General features: G+C 43.5%; 2 protein-coding genes across 4 annotated transcripts; both read right to left on the bottom strand.

Annotated features, from left to right (window-relative positions):
- Positions 1 to 443: 443 nt before the first annotated feature.
- Positions 444 to 9,070, bottom strand: LOC307045978 (uncharacterized protein). Of its 3 annotated transcripts, XM_079692064.1 has the most exons (7): positions 8,877 to 8,896; positions 8,606 to 8,682; positions 6,068 to 6,127; positions 5,632 to 5,688; positions 5,331 to 5,468; positions 4,984 to 5,232; positions 444 to 984 (listed from the first exon to the last, which is right to left on the bottom strand). In XM_079692064.1, the coding sequence occupies exons 2-6, from the start codon at positions 8,622 to 8,624 to the stop codon at positions 5,162 to 5,164; spliced, it is 345 nt and encodes a 114-aa protein (XP_079548190.1). In that variant the 5' UTR covers positions 8,625 to 8,682; positions 8,877 to 8,896; the 3' UTR covers positions 444 to 984; positions 4,984 to 5,161. The 3 variants fall into 3 exon arrangements, with proteins under 3 accessions (XP_079548190.1, XP_079548188.1, XP_079548189.1); XM_079692062.1 differs by having other exon boundaries at positions 8,606 to 9,070; XM_079692063.1 differs by having other exon boundaries at positions 5,331 to 5,465; positions 8,606 to 9,070.
- A 7,113-nt stretch (positions 9,071 to 16,183) lies between these two features.
- On the bottom strand, positions 16,184 to 17,835 carry LOC307013154 (proteasome subunit beta type-3-like). The gene is made up of 3 exons (XM_079640409.1): positions 17,662 to 17,835; positions 17,194 to 17,294; positions 16,184 to 17,092 (listed from the first exon to the last, which is right to left on the bottom strand). The coding sequence occupies exons 1-3, from the start codon at positions 17,812 to 17,814 to the stop codon at positions 16,873 to 16,875; spliced, it is 474 nt and encodes a 157-aa protein (XP_079496535.1). The 5' UTR covers positions 17,815 to 17,835; the 3' UTR covers positions 16,184 to 16,872.
- Between the last annotated feature and the right edge of the window lie 2,419 nt (positions 17,836 to 20,254).

Here is a 20,254-nt window from a genome sequence, read left to right as displayed (position 1 = left end):
TATGTTCAACTGTGGCCCCTGTGTTTCCTCCTCCCTCCTCACCTGTGTCTTGTTGTGTGATTAGTCTTTTGTGTATTTAAGTTCTGGGTTTTCTGTCTGTCTTTGTCGGTTCGTCTTGTACCATGACTAGTTCTGCGGTGAGTGTTCTGTTTTGGCGTGGTGGATATCATACCCTTGAAATAAAGGAATTTTCAGTTTAAATCTGCATTTGGGTCCTGCTTCCTTCACGAACCGTAACAGTAATCATGAGCAACTAAGCATGACTTTGTCATTACTTCATCATGTTTGTGCCCCTTCAAATAAAGTGGTGACCTGTTCCATCGTTTACACTGATAAATAACATGATTAATGGTGGTATGAAATAGAATGTATTAAGCAATTCATGGGGTGGGTTGGAAAAATGGTAGTAAGGTCACTGAATTTACACAAAATGTACTGCAGATTTTACGATTTTGTTTATTCACCAAAAAATACTTTTATTTTGTAAAACAGAATATTAATTGAGTGCCACAGGGAGAGATGGGTGACACCAGAATCACTGGAGTGGGCTGTTATGCACCGGCAGGCCTGCCAAGCACAATTAGCACCATGTGACACAGAACAACAACAGTTTAACCCATCTAGGAATATGGATTTTCATAACACAGAGCTCCGGTTCAAACAAGGAGTTGGGTACTTAAGCATGAATTCTGCGAATATCAAGTGAAGGTCTATTGTCCTTGTTTTGGAGGATTGCTGAAGCTGTAGGCTCCTGCTCGCAAAAGCCCCTACAGGTTTCAGCAAATCTTTTGATGCTGTCCTTCCTCTTGAAGCTGGACCTCAAGGTTTTGTACAGCTCTGGGTTTACGGAGGCAATTTCAGCAATTGGCGCCTGATACACAATTGTATTGCGATCCACACCAAGCCTGGTGTATGCAACAGCTTGGCTGATGCCTTCCTTTTTTACCATCTCCAGTACCATATTGTACCGGCGAATGGAGTGGTCTGGAGTTTTCAATGTAAGACAATAGAAAGCACAAAATGAGCTTGATCAAAGTGGCAGTGCTGCACATTGATTCACAATTTCATATTTGCTACATCATCAAACTCTTACACAGTTCAGTCAACTTTAGCACCCACTTATGCACAGCAAGTACAGTACAAATTGTGCAGAAATAGTAAGAATACAATAGAAAGGTAACTGCACACTGTCACGGTTTGTGAAACAAGCAGGACCCAAATGCAGATATAAACTGAACTTCCTTTATTTCAAGGCTATGAGATATATGTACAATGACAAAAACAGAACACTCACCGCAGAACTAGTCAGGGAACAAGACGAACCGACCAAGACAGACAGACAACCCAGAACTTAAATACACACAAGACTCAATCACACAACAAGACACAGGTGAGGAGGGAGGAGAAAACACAGGGGCCCAGGTGAACATAATCAGACTATTAGACACACCAGGGAAACTAATGACAAGATAAAAAACACAGGGAAAAGGACCAGACAATAACCCAACGGAAAACATGACATGGAAAACAGCAAAAACACCCAAACCTACAAAACTATAAACGTGACATAACATGAGAATCGTGACATAACCCCCCCCCTCAAGGGACGGATTCCAGACGTCCCAAAAAAACAAAAATCCAGCAGGGTGGGTGGAGGGGGTCTGGAGGACGGGTCTCGGGCGAACGGCCCGGGGGCAAGGCAGAGTTCAAAAAGGGGAATTCGGGCAGACGGCCCGGGGGCAAGGCAGAGTCCGAGGAGGGGTGAAGACCAGACAGCTCCGGAGGCCGGTCAGGAGCCGGTGTCGGCAAGATCCCCCATGGAAGAGGACACAGGACCGGCAGGACCCCCGGCAGGAGAGCAGTCGGCGGAATCCCAAATGCAACAGGACATGGAGTTGGCAGGACCCCCAGCGGAAGAGTAGTCGGCGGGACCTCCAACGTGGCAAGACATGGAGTTGGCAGGACCCCCGGCAGAAGAGCAGTCTGCGGGACCTCCAACGGCTCAGGACATGGGGTTGGCAGGACCCCCGGCAGAAGAGTAGTCTGCGGGACCTCCAACGGGACACGACATGGAGTTGGCAGGCCCCCCGGCAGAAGAGTAGTCTGCGGGACCTCCAACGGCACAGGACATGGGGTTGGCAGGACCCTTGGCAGAAGAGCAGTCTGCGGGACCTCCAACAGCACAGGACATGGGGTTGGCAGGACCCCCGGCAGAAGAGTAGTCTACGGGACCTCCAACGGCACAGGACATGGGGTTGGCAGGACCCCCGGCAGAAGAGTAGTCTGCGGGACCTCCAACGGCACAGGACATGGGGTTGGTAGGACCCCCGGCAGAAGAGTAGTCTACGGGACCTCCAACGGGACCAGACATGGAGTTGGCAGGACCCCCGGCAGAAGAGTAGTCTGCGGGACCTCCAACGTGACAAGACATGGAGTTGGCAGGACCCCCGGCAGAAGAGTAGTCTGCGGGACCTCCAACGGCACAGGACATGGGGTTGGCAGGACCCTCGGCAGAAGAGCAGTCTGCAGGACCTCCAACGGCTCAGGACATGGGGTTGGCAGGACCCTCGGCAGAAGAGCAGTCTGTGGGACCTCCAACGACACTTGAGTGGGTTGGTTCGCCAACAGAACACGGGGGGCTGGCGTCGGACGGACAGCCAACAGGAGACGAGGTGCTGGAGTCGGCCTGTACACCGACAGGACTCGGGGAGCTGGCGTCGGACGGACAGCCAACCGGAGACGAGGTGCTGGAGTCGGCCGGTACGCCGACAGGACTCGGGGAGCTGGCGTCGGACAGGCAGCCAACCGGAGACGAGGTGCTGGAGTCGGCCGGTACGCCGACAGGACTCGGGGAGCTGGCGTCGGCCGATGAGTCAGCAGGTGACGAGGAGCCGGAGTCGGGACCATGGTTACTGGAGCCGGCACTGAAGCCGGGACCATGGCTGTAAGGTCCGGTTCTGGAGCCGGAAACATGGCTGTAAGGTCCGGTTCTGGAGCCGGAAACATGGCTGTAAGGTCCGGCTCTGGAGCCGGAAACATGGCTGTGTGGGCTGGTATTGGAGCCGGAAACGTGGCTGTGTGGGCTTGAGCTGCTAGCTTGGCCTTGCGACTCCTCCTCTTAGCAGCCGCCTGAATACTCCGTGGACCTCCATAAGCTAGACGAGTTCCGGAATATGACTCCTGGACAGGAGCAGGAACTGGGGCAGAAGCACGGGCTGACTGCAGACGGAAACCACCGAGGCGTATGGTGCCAGGTTGGGAATTGGGAGGCCGGGAGCTAGCCTGCCTGGGGCTAGCAGGCCGCGAATCACACACTGAGAGGAAGTCCAAAATCCAGCCAGGTAAGAATTTAACTAAACCTGGTTTCTCCATTGCCCTCTGATGTGCCTCAGCCCGAACAGCCTCTCGCTGCTGACCCCTGGACGCTCCCAACCATCGACTAGGGCAGACAGCCAAAGCAACGGTTAACTCCAATATCTCCTGCTTGAAAGGATCTGCTGGGCCCATATTTCAGGTCGGTTCGTACTGTCACGGTTTGTGAAACAAGCAGGACCCAAATGCAGATATAAACTGAAAACTTCCTTTATTTCAAGGCTATGAGATATATGTACAATGACAAAAACAGAACACTCACCGCAGAACTAGTCAGGGAACAAGACGAACCGACCAAGACAGACAGACAACCCAGAACTTAAATACACACAAGACTCAATCACACAACAAGACACAGGTGAGGAGGGAGGAGAAAACACAGGGGCCCAGGTGAATATAATCAGACAATTAGACACACCAGGGAAACTAATGACAAGAGGAAAAACACAGGGAAAAGGACCAGACAATAACCCAACGGAAAACATGACATGGAAAACAGCAAAAACACCCAAACCTACAAAACTATAAACGTGACATAACATGAGAATCGTGACACACACTGGAGTCAGAGCTCTCTTAAGTTGCATTAGCAATGTTTCAACGCAACACAAGTCCAACTCAAGAAAACCTTATAGGACCACACTATAACTACCTCCCTGCACTCAAATGACCTCCATAAAATGAAGTGCGTGATCAATGCACTTAGCAGGGTTCTTATTTTTACATTTTGTCAGGTTTATTCACTTTAATTTAATGAGTTACTACAAAATGATACTCTTGACTGTTATCTGGTAAAAATGTATGGGAAGCCAGAGCTTGTATGCTTACCAAAGATTTTTGTTAGAATGACAAATGCCACTTTGTAACAATGTGTAATTAAAAAAGTTAGTGAGGACTGTGTCTTCACGCTTTTCATAAAACACCAGCAGAGTGGGGTGTCTGTCGAGCGGTAAAGGATCCATCTGTTAGCTGACTGCAATATGTGTGCATATAGATGCTAGTGGGAATCAAGTAAATACACAGGCTAGGATCATATGTGTGAAAGGCAAAAGGACACATACAGTATGTCCATGACGACTGTAATCTTTGAAAGAGAGACTGAGAGGTTTAGATCCAGCTACCATGGCAGACTTCCGACAAACAAACTTTTTCACATTAAACACCCATAAACTGACACAAATTAATCCACGGATGCCCATTTGGTTCAAGATGTTGTCCCAGGGTCCCCCATCTGATAGGCTGTTACTTATAGATGGAATTATAGTGAAAATAAATCAATCCCCTTTTTGCAGGTAATGTATTTGTAACAAAATTGACACGACACCTTGACAAGCAAGGCATCTTTCAGCTTCTGTGGTAATGGCTTTCACCTGCTTATGGTGGACAGTAGTACATCTCTCTTAAAAACAATTGCCCTCTGCAGTTGTGTGACTTTTGTAATACTTTGAAATGACAGGCTACTATTGAGGACTTTGTCGGGGATAGGTATAACATGTTTCTGCAATCTCGGTGGGTCTTTCTATTTTATATCAATATTGATTAAGTGCTAAGCCAACCTCATTTTGGAGTGACAACTGTATCACTTGAGTTTTTGAAAAAGTCAGTACATACCTCGCAAATGTTTCCGTTTTTTCTTGTCCGATTTGCGATTGAGCTTGCGCTTAGACTTGGACTTGGACGTGGACTTCTTCTTGGGCTTCTTGTCCTCAGATGATTCAGAACTTGATTCAGACTCGGATGAATCGCTAGATGACGAAAGGTCCGATTCATCCGAGTCCTCTTTCCGCTGTCAAGGTGGTTGATCTCCAGGTGGGATCTTCGCGGCTAGCTCGCCTCCCCTTTCCTTTCTGAGTGCAAGAGCTACACAAAACAAATAAAGTAATTATTTCCTAATAACAGCAATTGTTTCATCACAATCAACCATTTCTAAACTTGTAATCTCCTCAAATCATCTTTACCTTCTTTAAGTCTCTCCCTGAGAAAATTACGGTCCTCCGTTAGAATATTAACCCATTCTCTCAAGGTGGCAATCTCCTGATTTTGGCCATATATCATTTGCTGAGCCTCCTGCAGAGCTGTCTGTAGACTGGGGTCTTCTGAAACAAATGAAGGCCTCATAATGAAATACTGTTACATTTTAAACTTTTGACAATCTCCCTCTCCTTAACCAATAGCAAAATGGCAAATAATCAAAGCAGTATAAAACCATACCTGAGCACTGTTTGAATTAATGTAGCTGGCTGTGAAACACATGCCTACCGTATTCTTGTGCCTTTTCTGCAGAGGTTCCCGGATGCTCCGACAGAGTTGGAAGCACTGTACATTTTGAATGACAGATAAAAATGACAACTTTAGAGAGATTATATATTTGCTACGGATGATGTCAGTGTTCTTTTTTTGCCAGTCATGCATGTTTATGTCCAAGTAGCAGCCAGGTCAATGTTACATTTTGGATCGGGAGATATAAGAACCATTACTACAATCAAATACAACCGCCTTTTTTGTTATTATCAGATAACATTTTATGTTGGGGATTCATTGTGATTTATAACAACTATTAAGTAGTATTTATCATAAAACACAACACACAATGCTGAGAAAAGTCAACATTACATAAAAAAAATTACAGTAAGGGCTGGAGTAAAATGAATCTTGCAATACATACAGCACTCACGACATAATAAACCAGAAATACCCTTTTCAGTCCATGGCGATGTATTTGCCCGGTTGTGTGGAGGCTGATGCACAGAGGGGTCTGTGTAATAATATTAGAGACAATGTATTGTTAGATTATATGACATTTATTTTGAGCACCATAAACTGCATTGTTGCATGGTTACTATCATTAACTCATCCTAAGCATAACCCAATCGTAAAAGTCACAGCTTTTGTTTCTTTTTAATATATAAAATATGAGTTGATTTCATTTGGAAACCTGAAATAATTTCACCATAGCAATGTCCATCTGATTAAAAGGATGATACTAAAAAATAAATAGTAAATAGTCATTTAGAACAATCTCTTAAAATCCAGTGCTTGTAACAAACCAAACACTGATGACTAAAAGCTGATTGCCCAAAAAAGACAATACAAATTAATACTTGAACTACTAGTAAGATTATATTAAATCAATGTTGATTAACTACAAACAATACACAATTACAACTTTTTCTTTGACAACTGTTTGAAGTTATTCTGTCAAGCCTGCAGCTTGCTAGGCCCTTTAAGCTAGTGACGTGTGCCACTTATGTCACGGTTTGTGAAACAAGCAGGACCCAAATGCAGATATAAACTAAAACTTCCTTTATTTCAAGGCCATGGTATATATATATATATATATATATATATATATATATATATATATATATATATATATATATATATATATATATACATACACATACACACACAGAACACTCACCGCAGAACTAGTCAGGGAACAAGACGAACCGACCAAGACAGACAGACAACCCAGAACTTAAATACACACAAGACTCAATCACACAACAAGACACAGGTGAGGAGGGAGGAGAAAACACAGGGGCCCAGGTGAACATAATCAGACAATTAGACACACCAGGGAAACTAATGAAAAGAGGAAAACACAGGGAAAAGGACCGGACAATACCCCAAAGGAAAACATGACATGGAAAACAGCAAAAACACCCAAACCTACAAAACTATAAACGTGACATAACATGAGAATCGTGACATAACCCCCCCCTCAAGGGACGAATTCCAGACGTCCCAAAAAAACAAAAATCCAGCAGGGTGGGTGGAGGGGGTCTGGAGGACGGCCCGGGGGCAAGGCAGAGTTCAAAAAGGGGAATTTGGGCGGACGGCCCGGGGGCAAGGCAGAGTTCAAAAAGGGGAATTCGGGCGGACGGCCAGGGGGCAAGGCAGAGTCCGAGGAGGGGTGAAGACCAGACAGCTCCGGAGGCCGGTCAGGAGCCGGTGTCGGCAAGATCCCCCATGGAAGAGGACACAGGACCGGCAGGACCCCCGGCAGGAGATCAGTCGGCGGAATCCCCAAAGCGACAGGACATGGAGTTGGCAGGACCCCCAGCGGAAAAGCAGTCGGCGGGACCTCCAACGTGGCAAGACATGGAGTTGGCAGGACCCCCGGCAGAAGAGCAGTCTGCGGGACCTCCAACGGCTCAGGACATGGGGTTGGCAGGACCCCCGGCAGAAGAGTAGTCTGTGGGACCTCCAACGGGACACGACATGGAGTTGGCAGGCCCCCCGGCAGAAGAGTAGTCTGCGGGACCTCCAACGGCACAGGACATGGGGTTGGCAGGACCCCCGGCAGAAGAGCAGTCTGCGGGACATCCAACGGCTCAGGACATGGGGTTGGCAGGACCCCCAGCAGAAGAGTAGTCTACGGGACCTCCAACTTGACAAGACATGGAGTTGGCGTCGGGCGGACACCCATCAGGACACGGGGAGCTGGCGTCGGACAGACAGCCAACCGGAGACGAGGTGCTGGAGTCGGCCGGTACACCGACAGGACTCGGGGAGCTGGCGTCGGACGGACAGCCAACCGGAGACGAGGTGCTGGAGTCGGCCGGTACGCCGACAGGACTCGGGGAGCTGGCGTCGGACGGACAGCCAACCGGAGACGAGGTGCTGGAGTCGGCCTGTACGCCGACAGGACTCGATGAGCCTGCGTCGGCCGATGAGTCAGCAGGTGACGAGGAGCCGGAGTCGGGGCCATGGTTACTGGAGCCGGCACTGAAGCCGGGACCATGGCTGTAAGGTCCGGTTCTGGGGCCGGAAACATGGCTGTAAGGTCCGGTTCTGGAGCCAGAAACATGGCTGTAAGGTCCGGTTCTGGAGCCGGAAACATGGCTGTAAGGTCCGGTTCTGGAGCCGGAAACATGGCTGTAAGGTCCGGTTCTGGAGCCGGAAACATGTCTGTAAGGTCCGGTTCTGGAGCCGGAAGCATGGCTCTTGGGGCTTGAGCTGCCTGCTTGGCCTTGCGACCCCTCCTCTTAGCAGCCGCCTGAATACTCCGTGGACCTCCATAAGCCAGACGAGTTCCAGAATATGACTCCTGGACAGGAGCAGGAACTGGGGCAGAAGCACGGGCTGACTGCAGACGGAAACCACCGAGGCGTATGGTGCCAGGTTGGGAATTGGGAGGCCGGGAGCTAGCATGCCTGGGGGCTAGCAGGCCGGGAATCACACACAGGGAGGATCTTTGAAATCCAGCCAGGTAAGAACTTCACCATACCTGGTTTCTCTCTACCCATCTGGCGCGCCTCTGACAATACAGCCTCCCGCTGCTTAACTCCGGGTGCTCTCTTCCATCTATCCGAGCAGTTAGCCAAAAAAAAGGAAACATTTAATAATTCCGACTCGAACGGATCTGCTGGGCCCATTTCTTGGTCGGTTCGTACTGTCACGGTTTGTGAAACAAGCAGGACCCAAATGCAGATATAAACTGAAACTTCCTTTATTTCAAGGCTATGATATATGTGTACAATGACAAACAGAACACTCACCGCAGAACTAGTCAGGGAACAAGACGAACCGACCAAGACAGACAGACAACCCAGAACTTAAATACACACAAGACTCAATCACACAACAAGACACAGGTGAGGAGGGAGGAGAAAACACAGGGGCCCAGGTGAACATAATCAGACAATTAGACACACCAGGGAAACTAATGACAAGAGGAAAACACAGGGAAAAGGACCAGACAATACCCCAAAGGAAAACATGACATGGAAAACAGCAAAAACACCCAAACCTACAAAACTATAAACGTGACATAACATGAGAATCGTGACAACTTACACTTATTCTATTGGAAAAAAAAGATCAACAAAACATGGCAGCTCCAAAGACTGCTTTAGCAGGTGCAACACATATTGACTTAAAGCAGCATTAATACTTTGAACGTCTAAAATTCAAAGGTAAAGTATTAATGTTATGTCAAATTTGTAAACAACACTGTAGGAGCAATGTAGGATACCTTTTACAGGCGTCTTGACCTTAGCATGTTTTTTCTGCGACTTCCTGTTCTTTTGTTAAGGCTGTTGCACAGACAGGCCTGGGTGGAAGACTAGACAAGACAAAGCACAAGAATAAGTCACTATCAATATCACATATCATTGTTTATTATTTGTAATGAGTGGGAGTAGGATAGTCAGGATTCCCATGTTCAGAGTCACTGAAGGATGAAATTAACCAAATGTATCTGAAAGTTATAACATCTAAGATATAATTACATTTCAAATGTCTAAAATTCAAAGTTAAAGTATTAATGTTATGTCCAATTTGCAAACAACACTGTAGGAGTAATGTAGGATACCTTTTACAGGCGTCTTGGCTTTAGCAGGTTTTTTCTGCGACTTCCTGTTGTCTTGTTGAGGCTGTTGCACACACAGGTCTGGGTGGAAGATTAGACAAGACAAAGCACAAGAATAAGTCACTATCAATATCACATATCATTGTTTATTATTTGTAATGAGTGGGAGTAGGATAGTCATGATTCCCATGTTCAGAGTCACTGAAGGATGAAATTAACCAAATGTATGTGAAAGTTATAACATCTAAGATATAATTACATTTCAAATTGAGTATTCAACTCATTATTACATGGCTTAGTTGAATACTCGATTCTGATTGGTCAATTCAACGTGACACGTTGTTAATCCAGAACAGACAGACCGCTGTCAAGGATTTATTGACCGTTGTTAAGGGAGTAGCATGAAGCTGCAGCGTCGGAGGCTGCACTGCTATGGGATTAGTTTTGTATCATAAAGATAAAGCAACACTTTCTCAGAATAAAGCTAAACTATGAGTTTAAAAGAAAAAAGTCAAGCAAAATAAAATAAATTTCAAAAATAAAACTATAAATTGCAAACAAATCATTTGTGTAATCATTTAAACTATAAGTATTTTTTCTTTGTTTTAACATAGGTTTTTGTTTGCAGTTCTTGTTTCTTCTTTCTCAATGATCAGACTTTTGCTCTCGCTGCAGCTTTCTCGTTTGTGCTGACTAATTTTTTGTTTGAGATTTTCACACAAACATCCCAGGTGGGCGGGATTTTCAGGGGTGTGTCCTCATTGGCTACTCAGTTTTTGAGTGACAGCCCACTCCACCACAGATCATACAGTGCAACTCATGCAGCAAACTCCGGAGTCCACTCGGCCACGTTAGTGTTGGTGTCTCCTGGGGAGTTTTCATGAACATATCGGACTTCTCTTATGGATTGCTGTGCATTAGACTTGTGTTGTGTAGTTTATACTTTATTCCAACTTTAAATATTTTAATACCTGAACACACTGCTGCTGTTAAATAATTTCCCAATTTGGGATTGATAAAGTGTCTGTCTGTCTATTTATTTTATAGATTAAAATGTATTTTCAAGCTAAAGGTGATACACAATATAAACTGTATAAACTATTATTTTTTCAAAGACATGTTACATTTCGAAAGCATATATTGCTATGTTTAGGACAAACAATTAAAGACTGCTTTAATTTAACAAATTCTACAATATAAAAGTGGCAGATTTGCTTTATTAAACAGACCAGACCAGGTTGCATACTAACACAATTAGGAACATGCTCACATCTTACTATGTTGGTCTGAAGAGTTGAAGCATTCACACATTCACACACAATGGATACAAACTGTGTTGTGTCATTCTATATCCTGTAAGAAAACTATATACATTTAGCATTAAAAACTCTACATACTATTCCTAGCCTGAGGAAGATATGAATAATCAACAGATTTGAATGGAATCTTTAAGATTTTCACATAGAATATGAGACAAAAGAGTGATTATACAAATTACATTTATTGAAATTTTAACCAGAAGATGAAGTTTCAAAGAATGTTTTAAATAAAAGGACATAAAACAAAAAGGTGGATAATAATAACATCTATTAAATGCATATGTAAAGACATTTGGTCAAATGAAATGACACTGAGCAAGTGATAACAGTAATGCCAGCGTGGATGAAGATGGTGCAGGTTTTTCTTCATGCCCCCCCTCCATGCTGTCCCCTCAGATGAAGTGGGGAAACGGGATAAGACTCTGGACACCACGCTGTCTCTGAGGAAAATAAATGTTTTAGGAAATGAAAAATATGAAGTTAAAAAATAAAACACAGCTCAGGGGCATCATGGACGGTAGGTTTTCCTACAAAGTTAACTCAGCCTCCATTGATTTTCATATCAAATTAGCGTGTCAATAAAATAAGCTATCATGGCTTATACTTGCATATCTAAACAGAATCATGAAAGCCTGTTGGTAGAGTCAGGCACACGAGTCCGTTTGAGTGTGTGCGCCGGTGTCTGAACGCTCACTCACTGCTAGCTTTGTAGCTAATTGTTAGGCTACTTAGCTTAGTAACCCTCACTGCAGTGCGCAGTACCTCGACGCCCCTCCTTCTCAACCTCAAGATCGCCCCTCCTTCTCAACCTTTGAGACACGTGATGTGACGCCCCTCCTTCTCAACCTTTGAGGCACGTGACGTCCCGACTCCCGTGTTGTGTACTTACCCAGTCACTATAGGCGCATTCACACCGCAGTACTTTCCCACAAAGGTTCATGAGAACTTAGTTCATCAGAACTCTTTAGTTCTGATTAACTAAGTACAGATCGCGTTCACACCGGAATAAGTCCCTGGGGGTGGATTAGGCAAATGAAGCCGCTGACGTCACTTCTTCTTCTTCTGCTTTGGGTTTACTGGCAGGCCGCAAACAACTTTACGGCGTATACTGCCGCCCAAAATCCCCGGCCGGAAGTCCCTCAGTAGAAGCTGCTGGGAGTCCCAGCAGCTTCAACTGAAGCCTTCCGAGTAAATCGCCAGAACGCCGACACCTCCTCATCTCCACCGCTCCCATGTTTTATTTTGTGTTGCCATAAGTTAGTCTGTCTCTGCGTTTCTGCGCTGGGCTAATGCTAATGCTAATAATGCTAATAAAATGGTGGCTTCACAACACTTTTTTTTTCTTTTATGGGGCGTGGTTTACAATCCGCCCAGCCAATCAGAAATATAGCTCTTTTCTCACAAGAGAGCGGCATGAGAGTCCCTGCTCTCTAGCAGGGATGGAAAAGGGGTTAAAAAGGTTCTCATGAACTAATTTGAGTTCTGGCTCTTTTTGGTGTGAACGCGACATTTCGGAACTATATCGGAACTAAAGTGGGTAAAGTCCTCCAGTGTCAACGCGGCTAAAGGTAACATATTATATCTTATATTATTAATATATATATAATTCTGATGTCTGTCGTTATTTAAACATTCCCTGATAAAAGTTATTTCAGCGTCAATAAATGAGTGTTAATCCCAGTGTGTTTAGTGTGCAACATCACATTTCACCTTCAATTCACAGTTTTCAAAACGTTAGCCACATGCTAATGCTAACCGGAAATGAAGAATTTTCTGAATAAAAGTGTTAAGTTAATAGTTAGTGTGAACTTCCGGTTTTTTCAGAATAAAACTGCTTTATATTAAAACCCTGTATTTAATTTAAATTACGTTATATCAACATTGATTTTAATTTCTTACAGTAGGAGAGGTTTTGGGGTTTAGCTTTGGGAGGGAGGAAGGAAGATTAGGATTAGGTAAAAAGGTAGGGAGTGGTTAGGGTTAGGCAGGGCTGCCAACATTTGAGTTCAGCTTGGAGTGAGATTTTTTTTTTGGTGATCCGAAAAAAGAAACGTTCATGTGTACAGTGTTACACATGTATTGAACATGTACAAACTAGGGTTTCCCATTAATGTACCAGGCGCTACAGTGGAATACGCGCACATACAAAGTGTACTCTTACAATGAAGGCTCGATAATAAGCTTACAGCATATAAAATTGCATATAGCTGTAAGCAGAGGTAAAGTGCTATTTTACAAGTGATACATTGAAGTTAAATGCATCAACCTGGTGCACTTTGAGAGCAAAATGAATTTAAGGATACAGCTCTCAACACCCATATGAAACAGAACTGTAAACAGATTTTCTTTTTCTTTATGGATATTTTACAAATAACTCATTTAAACTTTATTCTTGTTTTACTGTCATCGTATTTCATAACTGTTTTTCATTTATTCTCATAAATGGTGACCAAAACGTTTGAGAACCACTGAGATAACTAGACTAAAGTTAACTATCTAAACAGAGTCCCTTACCTCACTGAACTGTTATCTCTCTCAGTCTGACAGGAGAGAGCTCTCCCTCTCATTGTTTGAGAAACAGCTTCTTATATCCGTTAGCGCAGCTAGCTACCCAGATGCTAACAACAACAATGCAAATAGTGAGTTTGGTAGAAATATACTGTATAATAGTAAAGTTATTTAAGATGATGCTATATTTATTGAAGATTTACATTATAAATATTCCCCAAAATTATTCAAAAGCATATTCTTCAAAACTCTCTGCTGTAGTATGACCAACAGTATGGGCTCAGAACAGTCTCATAATACACACATGCACACAGAAGGATTCACACTTGTATTTCATGATCCGCAAAAGGATTCACACTTGTATTTCCGGATCCACATATGTATTTTTGATCCACACACATTTGTTTTCTGTTTAAATCCCCTGAACCTGCAAACACAAACCACTTTTTGTGCATGGATCGCTGTGCATTCGTGTGTGGGTTTTTTGAGACTCCCCTGACGCTCACCCGATTCGTACTTGTAATTGTCTTCTAATTTCTCTCATCTATAGCCGATCAGATGTCTCCTCCAGTCTGGGCCAATCACATGAGCGCGCCCCCACGAGGGTAGGATTTCTTGCGTTCGTGACGTAGCGCTTCATTTACGCTTTTTGCGCAGTCCGGAGCTGACAGGTCAGAGGTCATCTGTAAAATGGTGTCTGTTGGTCGCGCGCCTCCCGCTCCAAGTGTAAGTTATGTTTAAATTATGAAATACTCCTAAATTATGAAGGATTGGTTTTGCTTAGTTGTTTAATTCAAGAATTATATAGAACTGTTTTGGTTAGCTTAACTGTGTTGTAGCTGAGCTCCATAAGCTAACATTAGCTAGCGTTGTCTGTCTAACGATCTAATGAGTTGGTTGGTCTAACGATCCCCCATTCTTATTAGGTGCTTCTGCTACCAAGTAAAATGTTGCAGTGAAGTGTCTGTGAGAGAAAATTAATTGACTGTTCGACAGGGTGTAATGCCTCGGGTTGAGGTAGCAGCATGGGCTTTAGTTCAATAGCTTGGTTTCACTTGACGTCACATCGCTGCGTTCCTTTGGCGCGAAATTCCATTGGAGGTCAGGAAGTAATTTTCTACAGAGGATCTAGCTGCTGTTACCATTGTGAAAATGCCGGTGTGTTGTGTAGTTTACGGTTGTTCCAATCGATCCGGCCGAGAGAAAAACAAGAGGTTTTACCGAGTGCCGAAGGTTGTCGTCCATAAAGCTGAGCAATTTAAGAAGCTAACCGAAGAAGGCCGGAAAAAATGGCTTTCAAACCTACATCTGCGGTCGGGAGGAGCAGAGTCGTCTAATGCACGTGTCTGCAGCGACCACTTCATCAGAGGTATTAGCTAACTTGGTTTTTGTGGCTTTGTTTATGTATTATTGGGTTGTGGTTAAATGCTTATTTACTTAGTAATACTGATCATGTTTAAGTTACCTGTAGTCTAATATGGACTTTGTTGGGACTTTTTAGGGTGCCCTAGCACTTTGGGTGACGTTGAGTCGGTAGACTGGGCTCCCACTGTTAGCCTCGGTTACCACACAACAAGTAAGCCCAGATCAGAGTCAGAGGATGGAGCTCAAGGAAGACCAACAAAGACAATCAGAATGTGCAGAGGCTTTGTTGGATCTCCTGCAGACAACCGAGAGCCCAGAACCGACGCAGCCACAACTAGAGGACACCAGTGGGATATTAAATGACCAACAAGGTAAATTAACCACCAGAATTATTATTAAATATTACAAATGTGATTGTCATAAAATCAATGCAAACTTTGAATTAGGTTTAGGTTTAGAAAATAGAGTACTAACTTGAGAATTTGCAATAATTGGAACAGAGAACTTGCATTTCTGTAAAAAGGTTGTCAAAAAGATGACTTCACAACAATTCACATTCATATTTGACTATTTTAAATAACTAATTATGCTTGCTACTGCTATATTGTATGCAGATGCAGGATGCCAGACTGATTTAACGGTAGAGGACATCGAGAGGATGGAGGATGTTCTGAGACAGAACACAACAGAGCTGGGAGATCTTCGGACTGGACACAAAGTTCAACCAGGAGTCCTTTGAGAACAACGAAGAGAAGACAAAGTTTTACACCGGGCTCCCCAACTTCTTAGTTTTACTTCAGGTTTTTCAACTTTGCGAGCCCTACATCACCTGTGGCCCTATGTCTGTGCTCTCCAAATTTGAACAGTTCATTTTAGTTTTGCTGAGGCTGAGACTAAATCTCCCTCTGAAAGATTTGGCTTTCAGGTTCAACATCTCTCTCTCCACTGCTACTAGAATTTGGCATAAGTTAATTGACATACTTCATGAGAGTACAGAATTTATAGTTGAGTGGCCAGAGCGACATGTACTTCAAGCTACAATGCCAATGGGATTCAGACAGGCATTTGGATGTAGAGTTGCTGTGATTGTTGACTGTTTTGAAGTTTTTATTGAGAGGCCCTCTAATTTACTAGCTAGAGCACAAACATGGTCCAACTACAAGCATCACCATACTGTTACATTTCTGATTGGTGTTGCTCCCCAAGGCTATGTCACTTACATATCTTGTGCCTGGGGAGGAAAAGTTAGTGATAAACAGATCACAATACAGAGTGGGCTCCTAAAATACATCTTACCTGGAGATATTGTCCTAGCAGACCGTGGGTTCGATATTGGCGATAGTGTGGGATTTTACTGTGATTCACTAAAGATGCCTGCATTCACCAGGGGGAAAAGTCAGCTGTCAGCATACGAGGTGGAAGAGACAAGAAAAATAGCTAATGTGCGTATTCATGTCGAAAGAGTCATAGGATTAGTCAGAAGAAAATATCAGCTTCTGCAAAGCAGGGCTGTGCCCATAGAGCACATGCTAACAAAACCAGGTGAGGCACTAGCATTAATTGACAAGATTGGGGTTATTTGCTGTGCCTTGTCTAATCTGTCAGTGTCTGTCGTCCCATTGGAGTAAAGTCATGGAGCTGTAGTCTTGTAAATAAGAAACCATGTATTATTCAGTATCATTTAATCTTTTCAGTAAACATCTTTTTGTGTTCAAACATCTTGTGTTCAAGTCTTTTCAGTAAACATCTTTTTGTGTGTTGTAAATTGTGTAGCCCTACTCAATATACAACTTTCATCTACATTCAGGCTTAATTAATTCAACAATATTCTAGAGATGACAATTGGTCTGGTGACGCTCCCATGTATGGCCATTGAGGGTTATTGTAAATGTAAATAAGAAACCATGTATTATTCAGTCTTCTTAGTATCATTTAATCTTTTCAGTAAACATCTTTTTTACAATAGCAATATATCACACAGCCCTACTTTCTCTAGTGAGTGTGGTCAGTGAATATGAAGGTGCTGTAATGCAGGTTAAAGAGCTGCCACTGTGCAAATAATAATGCAACAAGGAGAGAACCACAACTTCCACTCACAACAAAGTCTTCTGTCACCATGGGGCAGCCAATCGGATCCAAGGAGCAGATGAATGGTTCGGAGGTTTTTGGATCTATTCCGCCGATCAGAGGCTCGATGTAGTATGGCCCAAACCTGATGAGAGCATGACATATTTAACATTTATGCAGGTATTTGTGCCTACTGTAAGCAGCTTAAATGTGGACATGGGTCTATATTAAGTTCAGTGCACTCACCTCTTCTCGTACAACAGGTTGGACACCATGCTCATGAAGGTCTTGGGCTTGATCTGGCGACCTTCCTTCAGCTCGTACAGGTTCAGTCTGAATTTAAGCCTCTAGGATCTACACACAAGGCAAAGACGTCCATCAATCCTCAGATATTTACATTGAATTCAGTCATCACAAATCTAACTTATTTCAAAGCTATGGATAGCAGAATTTATAATAACGTTTTCTCCCCTATTTATTAGAATGTAAAGTAATACTATTCAACTACAACACTTTTGTTGTTGGTATAAACATTATAGGTTTAGTATTGTACTTGACACTCCAGGCTTTCTCTAAATGAGAAGTCTTACTTAATCTAGATATGAGAGTTGTAGCTTTATAGAGTTGTAAATCAATCCTGTCATCATAGTACCCTGGTGTTCACAACTGTTTAGTCACTTTGAGAGAACAAGGTGGAGGTCTACACACTCACACTGTCTGAACATCAGTGGCCAGTCCTGCCAGCCCAATATACAGCTTATCTCCCATGGGGAAGATCTTCTGGAAGTCTGTGGTGACCATCTGAGCCTGGATGCCAAACCTCCGGTCCACTGCTATCGCCACACAGTTCTTCCCTCGCATGGCCATGACGGCCCCTCCGTTATAGGACATAATAAACTGGATGAAGGAGAAACGTAAGAAGAGTTAAGTTAGTCAGAGCTTAAACCATTGATAGATCAAACAACTGATTAAAGAGACAAATCAAACTATTTAAACATACAGTAAAGCTCATTTTTAAGCACATTCATTGAAATTAAAATTAAGTTTAAGTTGAGGCCCTTCTATACAGCATAACATGTAAAGAATATCCTAAGAATATGTATTATTTGCAACATGCAAATAAGATACTGAATAATGTTGTCCTCAAAATAAATGACTGAAATCTATGTATTTAATTTAAGGACCAAAAACATGACTCATGGTTATTTCCAACCACCCAAATGTGTAAACATGGAGCATAACGTTCATCTAAAATCATTTCAACGATCAAAAGAAATAAAAGTAAGATCAAATAAAAAGTGTAGTTGTAGAACATTATTATTGAACCAAAGTCTTTATTATCCCGCGTTATACATGTTTAAATGTAATGATGTATAGTGAAACCTCGTTGCTGGGTTGTTGAAGTTGTTGCAGTTGTCTGCTGTCAGTGGACTCACATTAACAAATTGCTGACTAGCTTAGTAGGTTGAAGCTTTAGCTAGCCAAACTAGCAATGTCTAATTAAACAAACGTTAGCTGATGTTGACCCAAACGCAACATCAGCCCTTGAAGTGAACCGGATTTATTGAATCATAATGCCATTAAAGTGAATTCGGGGAATGATTGTAACAGTTAAGTTAGCCTACAAGACACAACGTTAGCTCGTGTGCAGCTAGGTAAGCTAAGTATTTAGCATTGCAGCTATGCCCCGGCTACCATCACCATTAAATGTTTTGTATAACAGAGCTCTCAAGTTTTGAACAGAGTTCAGAGTGAGATTTTGGCAGCGGTGTTTGGTACTCCAACTTGGCTCCCCTCAAAGTTCTCATGAAGCCCTCTGTACCGCGAATGTCAACTGGGGGGGTGGGGGGGGTGCTAGTGGAGTATGAAGCCCTCTGCATCGCGAATGTCAACGGGGGGGGGGGGGTGCTAGTGGAGTGCACGCGTCTCAAACAAGCCTAGTTTGTTTACAAAATTGCGGCGCAACTTGGTGGGCGGTACCCTGGAAAGAAATCTCTGCGTGAGAAATACAAGGTGTGGCGTGTGAGCGTGTGAATGGAGTGAAATGCGTGTGTCTCACGCCAAATGCGTGACACTTGAGAGCTCTGGTATAATTAACTACAACATTGAATATATTGAAACGTTTAGAGTTGTGAGATTGAAGTTACTTGCAACCCCAAACTTAAAATATATTTTCATTGAATATTTGCTAAATTTAAGCAGGATGGAGAAGTCTATAAGCTAGCTGGCTACCAACATTAGCTTAGCCATCTCTTGTAACTGTTACCCTTAAATACTAGTTACATTTGACCATTTACCTAAAAACACATTGGCATGTGATCTAATGTCTGGTGCTCTTACCATTGTGAGTGTGTTGTGTTTTTTTCACGATATCTGCGGCGTGCAGGTTCATTTAATCGTTTGACATAGTCGGTGTCCTCCATGATTCCTGCGTTGATGAATGATTGCGTTTTCACTTCCTGACCTCCACTTGAATTTCGCGCGTCGTAGAAGTCACGTGACTGAAACCAAGCTATTAATAGCCAGGGAGCTGTCTGCGACTCCAGCTCCACCAGAAGTGAGCATAGCAGAGAGTGCATCGGTCAGCGTAGCAGTCAGGGCGGTAGACAGCGTCCAAACCCACAATGATGTCAGGGTGAGGCAGGCGATGAAAAGGTTATTTAGACTTTTTTTTTTACATTTGACAGTTCAAGATCAAACTGTGGCTTAATCCCGTAGATGTGTAAACATCTGATATTTGATCTCACCCCTCGCATTACTCTAATGCAGTGGTCACCAACCTTTTTAAGCCCAAGATCACCGACCTCGGCTAAGGTGAAAGGCGAGATCTACCTATTGCAGAATTGAGTGAAAAAGACGGCCCAGACAGTGCTTCCAATTTGAGCCCTTTTATATAGGCTAATTGCATCTGAATTACTGTTACAATGAAGGCTCCATAATCAGCTCACAGCATATAGGCAGGGGTAAAGTGCAATTTGTTATGAGTGGGGGGCGGACCTCACCTCCTCTAGGGGGGGTCCTCACCTCCCCTAGGGGGGTCCTCACCTCCTCTAGGTCCTCACCTCCTGTAGGGGGTCCGAGGGGATGCTCCCCTGGCAAGATTTATTTTTAAATATTGAAGTTGAAAGCATCAATCTGGTGCACTTTGAGAGCAACATGAAGAGATCTATGGATACATCTCTCAGCACCCATATAAAACATAACTGTAAACAGATTTACTTTTTTCTTTTTAATAATAATAATAATAATAATAGATTTAATTTGTTAGCGCTTTTACAGGTGCTCAAAGACGCTTTACAGATATAGT

Source organism: Notothenia rossii (genome assembly GCF_949606895.1).
Source record: "Notothenia rossii genome assembly, chromosome: 7".
Classification (NCBI taxonomy): Eukaryota; Metazoa; Chordata; class Actinopteri; order Perciformes; family Nototheniidae; genus Notothenia; species Notothenia rossii.
Note: the sequence above shows the minus strand (reverse complement) of the source record. Positions and strands in the feature narration are given on the sequence as shown.

Coding starts and splice junctions, on each gene's coding strand:
- LOC307045978 (XM_079692062.1), bottom strand. CDS start 8,753: ATGGGCCCAGCAGATCCGTTCGAGTCGGAATTATTAAATGTTTCCTTT. Junction 5,689..6,067: donor ATCGCCATGGACTGAAAAGG/GTATTTCTGGTT, acceptor CAAAATGTACAG/TGCTTCCAACTCTGTCGGAG. Junction 5,233..5,330: donor CAGGGAGAGACTTAAAGAAG/GTAAAGATGATT, acceptor TGTTTTGTGTAG/CTCTTGCACTCAGAAAGGAA.
- LOC307013154 (XM_079640409.1), bottom strand. CDS start 17,814: ATGGCCATGCGAGGGAAGAACTGTGTGGCGATAGCAGTGGACCGGAGG. Junction 17,295..17,661: donor TGGCCACTGATGTTCAGACA/GTGTGAGTGTGT, acceptor TGTAGATCCTAG/AGGCTTAAATTCAGACTGAA. Junction 17,093..17,193: donor AACCTGTTGTACGAGAAGAG/GTGAGTGCACTG, acceptor TGCTCTCATCAG/GTTTGGGCCATACTACATCG.